The sequence below is a fragment of the Callospermophilus lateralis genome, assembly GCF_048772815.1.
Source record: "Callospermophilus lateralis isolate mCalLat2 chromosome 6 unlocalized genomic scaffold, mCalLat2.hap1 SUPER_6_unloc_1, whole genome shotgun sequence".
Taxonomy (NCBI): Eukaryota; Metazoa; Chordata; class Mammalia; order Rodentia; family Sciuridae; genus Callospermophilus; species Callospermophilus lateralis.
The window spans coordinates 405,487-417,854 of record NW_027510149.1 but is presented as its reverse complement, the minus strand read 5'-3'; the positions used below and the strand labels follow the sequence as shown (position 1 = coordinate 417,854).

Sequence of the window (12,368 nt, the reverse complement as noted above, 5' to 3'; positions counted from 1 at the left end):
ATTCAGAGTAGAAACAGTAGAATTCGCAAGCAGAGCTTCTCTATTAAAGGGATGACTGGACACAAAAGGAACATTTTTATATATGTTAGATTCCCAGGAAAACTCTTTAAGAAAGTAAATGCTGTGGGCAAAGCAGCTATTTGTAGTTTTTAAAAAATTATTATTTGTTTTTAGATATACATGACAGTAGAGTGTATTTTGACACATTATACATACATGGAGTAGAACTTATTTTAATTAGGAACCTATTCTTGTGGATGTACATGATGTGGAGTTTTGCCGGTCACATATTCATACATGAACACAGGAAAGTTATGTCCAGTTCATTCTATTGTCTTTTCTTTTCCATTTCCCTCCCTTCCCTTCATTCTCCTTTGTCTAATCTGCTGACTTTCTATTCCTTGCCTCCCTTGTTGTATCAGAGAGAACATCCAGCCATTAGTTTTCTGGATTGGCTTATTTTACTTAGCATGATAGTCTCCAGTTCCATCCATTTACTAGCAAAAGTCATTCTTTTTTGTGTCTAAGTAATATTCTGTTTGTTTATATACCATATTTTCTTTATCTAGTCATCTCTTAAAGGGAACCTAGGTTGGTTCCATAGCTTAGCTATTGTGAATTGAGTGGCTAATAAACATTGATGTGGCTGTGTCACTGAGTATGGTGCTTTTAAGTCCTTTGGTTATAAGCAGAGGAGTGGGATAACTAGGTCAAATGGTGGTTCCTTTTCAAGTTTTCTGAGGAGTCTCCATATCGCTTTCCATAGTGCTTGCACCAATTTGCAGTCCCACCAGCAATGTATGAGTGAAAATTTTTCCTCACATCCTTACCAACATTTATTGTTTCTTGTATTCTTGATAATTGCCATTCTGACTGGAATGACATGGAATTTGTATTTCTCTAATTGCTAGAAATGTTGAACATTTTTCCATATATTTGTTGACTATTTGTATTTCTTCTTCTGTGAAGTGCTTGTTCAGAGCTTCTGCCTATTTATTGATTGTGTTATTTGTATTTTTGGTGTTAAGTTTTTGAGTTCTTTATATATCCTGGAGATTAGTGCTCTATCTGAGGTAAAGATATTCTCCCATTCTGTGGGCTCTCTCTTCTCATTCTGGATTGTTTCCTTTGCTGCGAAGAAGCTTTTTAGTTTCTACTACCCAATTTATCGATTCTTGATTTTACTTCTTGCACTTTTGGAATCTTGTTAAGCAATTCGATTCCTAAGCCAACGTGTTGGAGAGTTGGCCCTACATTTTCTTCTAGAAGGCACAGGGTCTCTGGTCTAGTGCCTGGGTCCTTGATCCATTTCAAGTTGAGTTTTGTGCAGGGTGAGAGATAGGGGTTCAATTTCATGTTGCTACCTATGGATTTCCAGTTTTCCCGGTACCATTTGTTGAAGAGGCTGAAGAGGCTATCTATTTTTTCCCCAGTACATGCTTATGGCGCCTTTGTCTAGTGTGAGATAACTGTATTTTTGTGCATGTGTCTCTGCGTCTTCTTTTCTGTTCCACTGCTTCATGTCTGCTTTGGTGCCCGTGCCATGCCGTTTCTGTCACTGTAGCTGTGTGGTATAACTTAGGGTCTTGTATTGTGCTTCTGCTTCCATTTTTTTTCACTGAGGATTGCGGTGGGTATTGTGGGCCTCTTATTTTTTCAAATGAATTTCATGACTGCTTTTTTCTGTTTCTAGGAAGAATGTCATTGGAATTTTAATAGGAATTGCATAAAATCTGTATAGTGCTTTTGGAAATATGGCCATTTTGACAATATTAATTCTGCCTATCTAAGAACATGGGAGATTTTCCCATCTTCAAAGGTCTTCTTTAATTTCTTTCTTTAGTGTTCTGTAGTTTTCATTGTAGAAGTCTTCCACCACTTTTGTTAGATTGATTCCCAAATGTTTTATTTTTTTGAGGCTATTGTGAATGGAATGATTGGTTTAATTTCTCTTTCAGTTGATTCATCATTGGTATATAGGAGTGCAGCTGGTGTGTAGGTGTTAATTTTGTATCCTTCTACTTACTAAATTATTCAATGAGTTCTAGACATTCTGTGGTGGAGTTTTTTGGGTCCTCTAGGTATAGGGTCATATCATCAGCAAATAGGATAGTTGGAACTCTTCTTTTCCCATTTGTATCCTGTAATTTCCTCTTTTGCCTAATTCCCTTATCCTCCACCTGGCTTGCAGTGGGCCCACTCTGGCTGGTGTCTCAGCTTTGGCAGCAGGAGTGGAGCTGGGGATTTCTTCCTTATTTTATTATATCCGACCTCCTGAGTCCCGAATCTGCTTTGAAGGTCCAGTATTAATTCCCAGTAAAGTCCTTTTTTTCTCACCTGCCTTCCTCAGAAGTTGCCTGTCTGCTTTCTTGGTTTCACACCATGGATCAGCCAGGAAAATGATCTCCTCTATTCTGCCATCTTGAAAAAACTCCATTCTTTATGGTTAATATTAAGGAACTCAAAAGTATTAAATTCAAGTTGTTGTCTGTCTGTTTTAATGAATTAATTACTTTGAAAAATGGACCTGATAGCCTCCAGTAGCCACTGGCTCAACTGAGGGTGAGTCTTCCATGCGAACAGGCTTGTACTGCACTTGTCAGGCTTTTAACATGCAAGTGTGTTCCCTCTGTGAGGTCTTCAAAGTGCAGTTGGCCCCAAAATGCTCTGTATACCCCAGTTAATTGATTGGTGGTGCAGATATTCTACCAATTGTTGTCATGGGTTTTCTCACTGAGACATTCATTAACTGTAAGAATTTCTGGAGAGTCACTCCTTTGTCTACCAGTTCTCAGCACACAGTCCTGGGAGCATTGGGGCATTACAGAAAGACATGGGCCTGGAGTTAGGGTGCATTGGAAACCTGTGCACAAAGTGAACCTCAGTGTGTTCATTTTCAAAATGGGGAAATAATGCATCTGTCGGTCTTAGAACTGATGTGATGGACTTTAGTCCTCCTCTTCACTTTCTCCTTTCTTGTCAGTTGTGGGAGGGTGTGTCAGTGCTCTGACAACATCATAGTTCTGTGCTTATAAAACTAGAAATCTCTTAACTTGGACTGTACCTGTTTATTGCTTTTTTGTGTGTCAGAAACTGACTCAACATTCACTATACTAAAACTGAATCATCATTTTAGACAGATGTTCTAAAATATTCAGATAGGTAATAAAAGTAATTCTATTCAATAACTGAATTCATTTGGCCACAAGAATATGAATCGTACAACTGCCTCATTGTGATGTCTTCTTTAAAAGAGTACCAGGTGGCTCAGAATTAAATTATCTGTGGGACCCATGCTGATTTTTAAAGTGACCTGGTAAATTTCATCCTTAAATTTTTTTCAGACCAAATAGTGAACATGATCTGTAACTTTGGGATCAAAGAGGAATTGTTTGAGGATTTAGAAAATGTACATTTTTTTAAACAAAAATTAGATGTCAGCCCATTGCATTTTCTTTCTGTATTTGCTCTTATTATCACAATAATTGGGTTCATTTTGACATAATCATACACACATGGGTTTTAATTTCCTCCATTTCAGTTCCCGGTGCCACCTTTTCCCATCCCCTCCTTCTAGTCATCTTCTGCAGTGACCTTCCTCTATTCTGTAGTCTTCCTTCCACTCGTTTATTCATTTTTAATCAGTGTGTTATAGATGTTTGTGAAGGTGGAATTCACTGTGGTGTACTTACACATTCACATAGTATAATTTTGTCAAATGCATTTGTGTTTTTCTGTGGACATCTCAGTGAGGTTGCAGACTCATCTTGTCAGTTTTTAGAGCAGGTCTTGGTCTCCCTGGTTGTCTGGTGTGCAACATGAAGATGCCACCTGGGTCTGTCTGCACACTTCATGCCTGTCCTGCCGTACACACACGGCTTGCAGATTTTTTCAAATCTGCATCTGGGGCAGATCATAGCTTAGGAGGGGAAGTGTCCCAGTAGGTGGACACATGCCTTGTTCTGGCTCACTCCTGAAGTTGCCCTCCTTTGCCCAAAGCTGGAGTCCTTTTTGTTCAGTGGTATTTTGCCTTCCTCCCTGCAGGTGCCCATGGATAGAGATGTTTGCATGCATTGGTACACATGCTCACACTCATTCTCAAAACTCTAACTAGAATAAAACCCAAGGTCGTGATCAGGTCAGGAAGTCCCGTGTGATCTGATCTCAGCTAGTCTCTGACTGTATCTTTCCCCTTTCCCTCACCTTATCCACCCTGACCAGTGAGCCCAGCTAGGCCTTCAACAACCAAGGGCCTTGGCACGAATAGGTGCCCTGCTCAGGAAGCTCCCCTGTCAAGTCCCTCAGGTCTCAGTGGCCTTGGCAATCCCCCAAGCTTAGGAAGCCCTGGCTGCTCACTCTCTCACAGCCATACTTCCTGTTTTACATGTGAATCGCCATCTCGCAGCATCTGTTCTCTTGTTAGTTCTCTCCCCTGCATCCTACCTCCCATCCAGAATGGGAGTTTTAGAGGGCGCATGTCCTCAGCTCTGGCTGGTGTGGGGGTGCCCTTGGTGGAGATGTGCTGGCAGCCTTATCTCCACCAGATAAGGGGGCTGGGCCTAGCAGGTTCACATCCTTACACTGGTGTGGTCTCCCAGATTCTTAGGAGACTATAATTTACTATGACTCAATCACCAAGATGTGGTTCATGCTAGAGTTGTTGAAGAAGAGAACATGGGAAGTACTCAGCAGCCAGAATAATTGCTTCAGAATTCAGAGGCCCAGGGAGTCATGGAGATTCAGAACTTGCTCCAAGAGATCCTCAGACCTCTGGGCAGCTCCTAATAGGTGGGAAAGCTGAAGACTGAAGACAGGAGCATGTGCCCATCACGCTTTGGTATGGGGACATGGAGCCTCTTACCTTCTTTCCTCAGGCTCTCTCCTGTAGATGGGGATTTTGTGCTTATCGAGCCTGGGCAATAAGTAGGATGCAGACTCCTGGGAGTGGCAATAGTACACCACGTGAGCATTTGTGGATTTTCATGAAAAAGAACCAACAGAACCTCAGGGTGCCAGAGTGCTCTGCTCTGGCTGATTTTTTTCCCCCTCAAATGAGTTCACAGTTAGTACAAACTAGAATGTCATTTCTGTCGAGAAATTAAAGAGCCCTGCTCTGTTGGCACACCCCTCATGAAAAGTCTTTGGGCTTGTGCACCTGAGATCTCCTCATTCATATTCATTTTTTAAAAGAGGATCTGCTTAGTGGGTTTAATTTTTCATTTACTTCAGATCGAGTTTCAGGAAGTGGAAGTGGAGGAACAGGTTGAGTGATGCTCAAGTGCAGAAGTGGCAGCAGGAGCAGGGGCTGCACCTGGGGGAGAAGGCTCTGGTGTGGAGAGAGAACGGGTGCAGCCTCCTCCTGCAGGGTTGCCCCCACTCCCTGCAGTGGCTTCCTTTGGTACAGGTCTTCCTGTGGGGGCTGAAAGCGTAGTGGCGGTGCTAAGGCTGCCTGTGCACCATCACAGTTGGTACTTGAGAGCCTTCTCTTATGCTGCTGCAGATGTCTGATGTTCCTGTCATTGGTGTGAAATAAAGTTGTACTCAAAGGTGTCAAAATATTTTTTCAGGTGGAACGTTGAGAATTTATGCAGATAGTTTAAAACCAAACATTCCCTATAAGACAATCCTACTGTCTACTACGGATCCTGCAGACTTTGCTGTGGCGGAAGCTTTAGAGAAATATGGTCTGGAAAAAGAAAATCCTAAGGAGTACTGCATTGCTCAGGTATGTAACTAGAGTGCTATTCTTCCCAGTAGTACCTTGCTCAGGAGTTTGGGTTTAGAGGCAATTGTAACAGCTCTGCTGATTTTCTATCCCACTGCATCATGTAGAATCTGACATGGTGAAACCGTTTGTTAGATCCACATAAAAGAAATAGCAATCTCTGTTCCATTACAAAATAATACATGTTCCTGTTATAAAAGATAAAAATGTGAAAAGGCAAATTGAAGAAAATAAGGATAGCTCAAAATTTTGCCACCAAAGGATAATCATACCATTCACATTTTGTTGTGCATCATGTCATTTTTTATTTTGCATACATAGTTAACTTAATTTTTGGCAGGGTGGTGGGGGTGGTGCCGGAGTACCAGGGATTGAACTCGGGGGCTCTTGACCACATCCCTAGCCCTATTTTGTATTTTATTTAGAGACAAGGTCTCAGTGAGTTGCTTAGTACCTCACTTTTACTGAGGCTGGCTTTGAACTTGCAATCCTCCTGCCTCGGCCTCTTCTTGCCTTAACTTCTGAGTCAGCCACAGCCATAGACCTACCTACTATGATCTTTCTGTCAGAATCGAAGCTGAGTAGATTTTAAAACATAGCTGTTCCCCTTTTTCCTATCTCAGCAAGCAATTGTTGAATAATGAAAATTTAGTAAATTATTAAGGAATAAAGTTCAGCAAACCCCACGTTTGCAGTCTGAGCTCTGAGCTTATGAGGGTTCCACTGACTGCCCTTCACCTCAGAGGGCTCCTCCTGCCTCTTTGGGACCTGTCCCTCCCTCGTGCTCACCTTGTCTGTCGCCATGGGCTGTGCATTTTCTAGAATTGCCCCGTGACCAGCGGCATCCGGTCAGGACCCTGTTGCTTGGCTTCGGACTTACATGGAGGCTTTGGTCTTGTACAGGTTGTTGTGTGCTTTGAGTAGTGTCAGTGTGTAGTCACACCAGTCATGAACCATGTTCCTGTGGATGGACACCTGGCCTGCTTCCACTTCTCAGCTCACTCTTCAGGGAAGGCTTTTGTGAAGGCAGGTGCTCGGGCTTCCTGTGGACGCTTTCTCTGGGGTGACTTCCCAGCATGGCAGTGGCTCCCTCTCGTGGCAGGTGCACGCGGCGGACATTTTAGGAAGCCAGGAGCTGGCTCCAGTGATGCCGTTGCACACCCACCAGTGGCATCCTTTTCCTCTCCCAAACTGGAGTCATTGCATTTCCAAAGTGCTGGCCCTTCTGACAGGCATTTAGCACTGTCCTTTTGTGGTTGAATTTTATATCCTGGAGTCATGTTCTACCTGTGATCTATGTGTTGTGGATTTTCCCCCCACTGGTGGCTTTTCTTTTTATTTTTTAAATGACACTTTTCAGAGAGTAAAAGCTCTTGGTTGTGTGAAGACCAGCTTCTGCTTTGGCCTCCTGTGCCATTGGTGCTCTGTGTGAGAATTGGCTTCCTTCAGGTTTGCAGGTACTCCTGCATTTATTCCGCTGATGCAAAATGCTCGGGACGTGGTGTTTTAGAGTTGGGATTTTCAGGTTGAGCTTGCTCTTATGTGAAATAAGGGCTGATGTTCATTCTCTCTTGGTTGGAAACTCTTTTCTCTCATTACTGCTTTGGCACCTTTGTCAGAATCAATGGACTACAGACATACGTGCTTCATTTTCTGGACTCTGTTCTCTTCCAGTGATATACGTGACCTTTTTTTTTTTTTGTCGGTAATAAGCTGTCTTCATTACTGTAGATTTATAAGTCTTAAAATCATGTATCACAAGAACCTATTTTTTCTTTTTCTTTTAAACATGTTTTATTCTGGGTTGTATTTCTTCATGACTGTTAGAATCAGCTCAATAGGCTCTACCTGCAGCTGTCTGGGACTAAGGCTGGGTTTGCCCCTCATCTGATGAGAAGGAGCCTTCTGCTCTGTGCAGTGAATGGAGGGCAGCTCTTCCCTGACATGTTTTGCAGGGTTCAGGGTTGTTCCTTGTACCTCTTTTGTTAGCCTCAGAGGGAATTTAATAAAGAAGCTTGCTTGAATTTTATCTTTCTGCTGAAAAGCTGAGAAGTTATATTCAATTGGAAAAATAGATCCATATTAGTTTCCATATATCCAAAAAGTAATAGCTCCATAATTTTATGAATATGGCCCAATTTTCAGCTGAGAACTGAAACATGGAAACAAGTATTTTCCTCATGTTGAAATAATGAGGGGATTCAGCTGTTTAAATGCATAAGAATAAAAAGAGCAGGAAGAGATGTCAGGAGAGCAGAGTCTTCCATGAGGCCTCACACAGGACGGGTGGTCCACACCTTGCTAGGCAGAGGAAGCCTGCAGTGGGAAGGGTAGGGTGAGGCGGGAGGTGCTCGAGGCACAACCTTGGTGGACCCAGGGTCAGTCCTTCGCACTGGCTAGGCGAGGTGGAAAGTTGCACTCCAAAGGAAATACTGGGTTGCCAGCTTTTAAAGAAGCAGCAGCCCTTCTAGACTGCCTTTTCCCTTCCAGCTAGAGTGTCATCAGCCACTAAAAAATGGGTGACGGGGGTGGGGAGGTTTCTGCCTGCATGGCCTTGGATTTGGAGTCAGCAGGGACAGCGGGATGTGTTTCCTATGGGAAGACACTTGGGATAGAAAACGTTTGGGTGTACTTTCTTCTTCCTGGCAAGTATGTATTAAGTAGAGGAAGGCCCTACTTTAATGCATAATGCAGGGGTATTTTGTTGTTGTTGTTTTTATATATATACTGGGGATGAAACCCAGGGGAAACTATTGAGCTCCATCCCCAGTCCTTTTTATTTTTTATTTTGAGACAGGGTCTCTCTAAGTTGCTGAGGTTTTGCTAATTTGCTGAGGCTGGCCTTGAATTTGTGATCCTCCTGCCTCAGCCTCCCAAGTCACAGGATTACAGGTTGGAGCCACCATGCCAGGCAGCATAGGGCTTTATGAGATAGTTGTTATATGTAGCAAGCATTATAATATATATGGGAGACATTATCTACCAACTGAGTAAGTCTATGGATAATATATTATAAAATTTATATTATCCATAGACTTACTCAATTCCTTATACTTGAAATTTGTTAGTAATGTCGTAAAATTTTTCTAAGTCAAAATAATACAAGTGAAGTGGTGGTGTAGATAGGGTCTGCTAGTGAACAGTGGCCTGATTCTTTTCCAGCCTTGTGCTCTGCTGAGTTATGAGCATGTGGCAGGGGCAAGGGTGTTGCACCTGATACCTGGTATTGCTTAAGTATTTGCTGCGGAATGTTCCTGTTGAGATGTGTTACTCTGTCTGACAGTTCCATAAGAGTGCATATGATTTGGTATGCAATAAGGAACAGTCTAATATCTTTATAGTAATTGGTGGGTGATTTTACTGGTGGAAATCAGAAAGTAAAGAGACCTTGACCAGGGTCATGAAGTCACGAAGCTTACTTTGGGTTTATTGACCGTTCCTTTGGGTTGATTTCTTTAGAGGGTCACTTTAGTTTTGGCTTTCTGCTCTAATATTTTTGGACCAATTTTCTTTTGCAAGCTTAGGCACTACAAATCAAGAGCTGATTGTTCTTTTTCCCTGAATTAGAAATTTTTTTTTATTTTCTCAGCTTGCCACCTCATGAACCGTAGTGGTTAGTGTTCTTCAGTCATCTGTCCTGTCTACCTATTCATTAGTCATTCATAAATCCTATAGATCTTCCTGTTTGTTAGATGTTGTGCTGGGATACAAAACCGACAGCTGTCCTTCAAAGAGCTTATAGTTAAGGGGGATAGAAAGGCCAGGAAACAACAGGGCTTCTCAATTGAAGTGAAGTTGGCAAAAGCTCTTCAAAATACTAATAAGCCCCCGGGGCTGGGGTTGTGGCTCAGTGGTAGAGCACTTTCCTAGCACTTGTGAGGCACTGGGTTCCATCCTTTCAATACCACATAAAAATAAATAAATAAAGGTATTGTGTCAATTTGCAACTTAAAAAAAAAAAAAAAAAATTGCTGAGCCCCAGCTGCAGGATGAGTGGATGCTGGCCAGATGTGAAAGGTGGCCGGAGGGGTGCTGGAAGCCTGAGGAACATGACCTGGTTGTGAAGTGCACATACCTCAATGTGGCTTAGCTCAGAAGTTGTGTGAAAGAGATTGAGGCAATGGAGTTGAGTGGAGATAAGGTCCCAAGGCAGTGTGTATGCTAGGCCAGGAAGTTGGATTAAAAAGCTGGAGTGCAGTGCTGTAACAGCTTTGCTTCTTCAGGGCCACCTGAAGCCCTGTGGAGAGTCATGACAAGGTTCTACAGGAGTGCGACCCACTGGGTCTGTGAGTAAGGTGACATGTCTGGTGGTGAGGCCTGTTAGGGTGCACTTTCACGGTAATTGTAGAAACGGGCTTGGATTCTCTGGCTTTCCTTCTGTTTGTGGTTCCTGATGTCCCTGAATGGAGTGACAAGAATGCATAGTCTCTGCAGTATGTGCAGGGCCACAAGATGAGTGGCAGTTGCCACTGTCTTCTCCATCTCAGGCTTTCTTGGGTGATTAGGAAAACGTGTTTGGCTAGTCAGAACACATAGTAAGAAGCAGCAGCATTATCTGTCGAAAGTACAGTAAGCATACTATCACAAAACAGTTGCTTACGTGAGTGTAGAACAAATGATCATGCATGTATCGCATGATCTGATTAGACTCTGATCATCAAGACATTATCTTCAAGTACAGGAAACTGACCTGGTTTTGGGTGACATGTTGTCTGAAACTGCTTTAGAGAGAGTTGTTGAAGTGAAAAGATGGGCCAGGGACTGGAGAAGTTGAAGACTGCCGTGAGGAAGTGGTCTTGCCTCAGGAAGTTACTTAGGGGTTAGCTCTCACGTATGATCTTTCCATATAGAAGTTTGTAACAAATAAAAATACTCAAGATTAGTCCATTTTAGAGGCCAAGTGAATAAAATCTGCCCAATCAGTTGACTGAACATTTTCTTTCAATTATTTGAAACAATTTCTTTCATGTTTGTGGATGATTTGATTTTTATGACTAGTGAAAATTGTTTATCATGCATGATCAATTTCATTCTACAGCAACTTTTCTTTTTGGTATTGGGGAATGAAGCAAGGGCCTCATGTTTGCCGTGAGCTATATCTCTGGCCATTTTTATTTTATTTTGAGACAGGGTCTTACTAAGTAGCCCAGGCTGGCCTTGAACTTAATCCTCTTGCCTCAGCCTAATCTCAGCTGAGATCACAGGTGTTCAACACTACACCCATATCACAGTGACATTATATTCATTCATTAACATTAAGAATGCCTGCTAATTTACCTTATAGGCATATTCACTGTTAATTATTTTTCTTTAGGTTATGCTTCCCCCTGGAGCCCAGCATTCTGATGAAAGAGGTGCTAAAGAAATTATCCTTGATGATGAAGAGTGTCCTTTACAGATCTTCAGGGAATGGCCAAGTGACAAAGGTAGACTTCACTATTAGAGATTACCTCTGTGATACCTCAGATTACGCATGGCCCACCTGTTGTTCACCAGATGATGCAGATGTCTGCATGAATGGTTTCTGATGGCTCTTTGTTGCGTGGTGTTCCTCCTTCTCTGTGGGCTGGTTGGGTAGCTCCTCCATGGTGCCATGGTTTGTGGGACCAGGCTCAGCTCCTCTGAGTCTCTTGCACAGATCTTGCACAGTGATACTACAGGTGAAAACCATGTCTCAGGAAGACACCAGACTATTAGTAGTGCTCAAGGTCTTTGTTACCTGTTAGCAGTGAAACACTTTCTAAACTGATCTGATGAATTATGGCATTTGGACAGATTTGTTATGCTAGTGAAAGTAACCTACAACCCTACATATTGCCCAGCATTGTGGTCATTTCAGATACAGGCTGAGTATTCCTTATCTGAAATGCTTAGGGCCAGAGTTTTTGGATTTTGAAAATTTTTTTTTTTAAGGTTTAGAACATTTGCATTTTTATAATGAGATATCTTAGACATGAGACCCAGCTATAAACATGAAATTCATGTGGTGTGCACCTCACACACAGCTGCAGGTGCCATTGGGCACTGTTTCAGTGTACCTGCATCTTGCCTTCCACCAGTTAAACGTTGACACTCAGAAGGTTTGGGAACTTGTAGCATTTTGGATTTCAGATTTTTAAATCAGGGATGCTTAGCTTGTAATGAATTCATCCTTGGCATTGTTCAAATAATTTCCCCTAATTATTTCAAAACAGTGATGGCTTAAAGCTGTGGGTTTTATTTTATTAAACATGGGTTTTTAACTTTCAGAGTTGCATCAGTTAATTGTGCTTTAATTTTAAGTAGTGGGGGCTTTTGCACCAATAAAGACATAAAAATTCATTGCCAGTTAATCGTATCAGTATAAACATAGGTTGACAACTTTAAAAATACCTACAAGCAAACACCTCAGCAACTAGATTTCTAATTTCATTAAAATACACACTTAGCACTTTTCTGGACAGTACAAAGGTAAACTTCATTAAAGAAAAATTGCTTTGAATTCTGATTTATTCATTTGAATTAAATCAAAATCAGCTCAACTAAAATAGGTTGTGTGTGTAGGATGATGGATGTTGTGTGTGTGTGTCGGGGGAGGAATGGTCACTGACCATGGGCTATCCATCAGTGTAAGACTCGGATCCTCTCACACTGATGTGCATTT

General features: G+C 42.0%; 1 protein-coding gene across 16 annotated transcripts in view; it reads left to right on the top strand.

The window, feature by feature from the left end:
- Positions 1 to 12,368, top strand: part of Afdn (afadin, adherens junction formation factor) — a 128,134-nt gene that overhangs the window by 48,522 nt on the left and 67,244 nt on the right. For all 16 annotated transcript variants that reach the window (XM_076858035.2, XM_076858034.2, XM_076858029.2 and 13 more), the window contains exons 6-7: positions 5,568 to 5,725; positions 11,040 to 11,151. In XM_076858035.2, the coding sequence (XP_076714150.1) occupies positions 5,568 to 5,725; positions 11,040 to 11,151 (270 nt within the window). The remainder of the gene's footprint in view (positions 1 to 5,567; positions 5,726 to 11,039; positions 11,152 to 12,368) is intronic.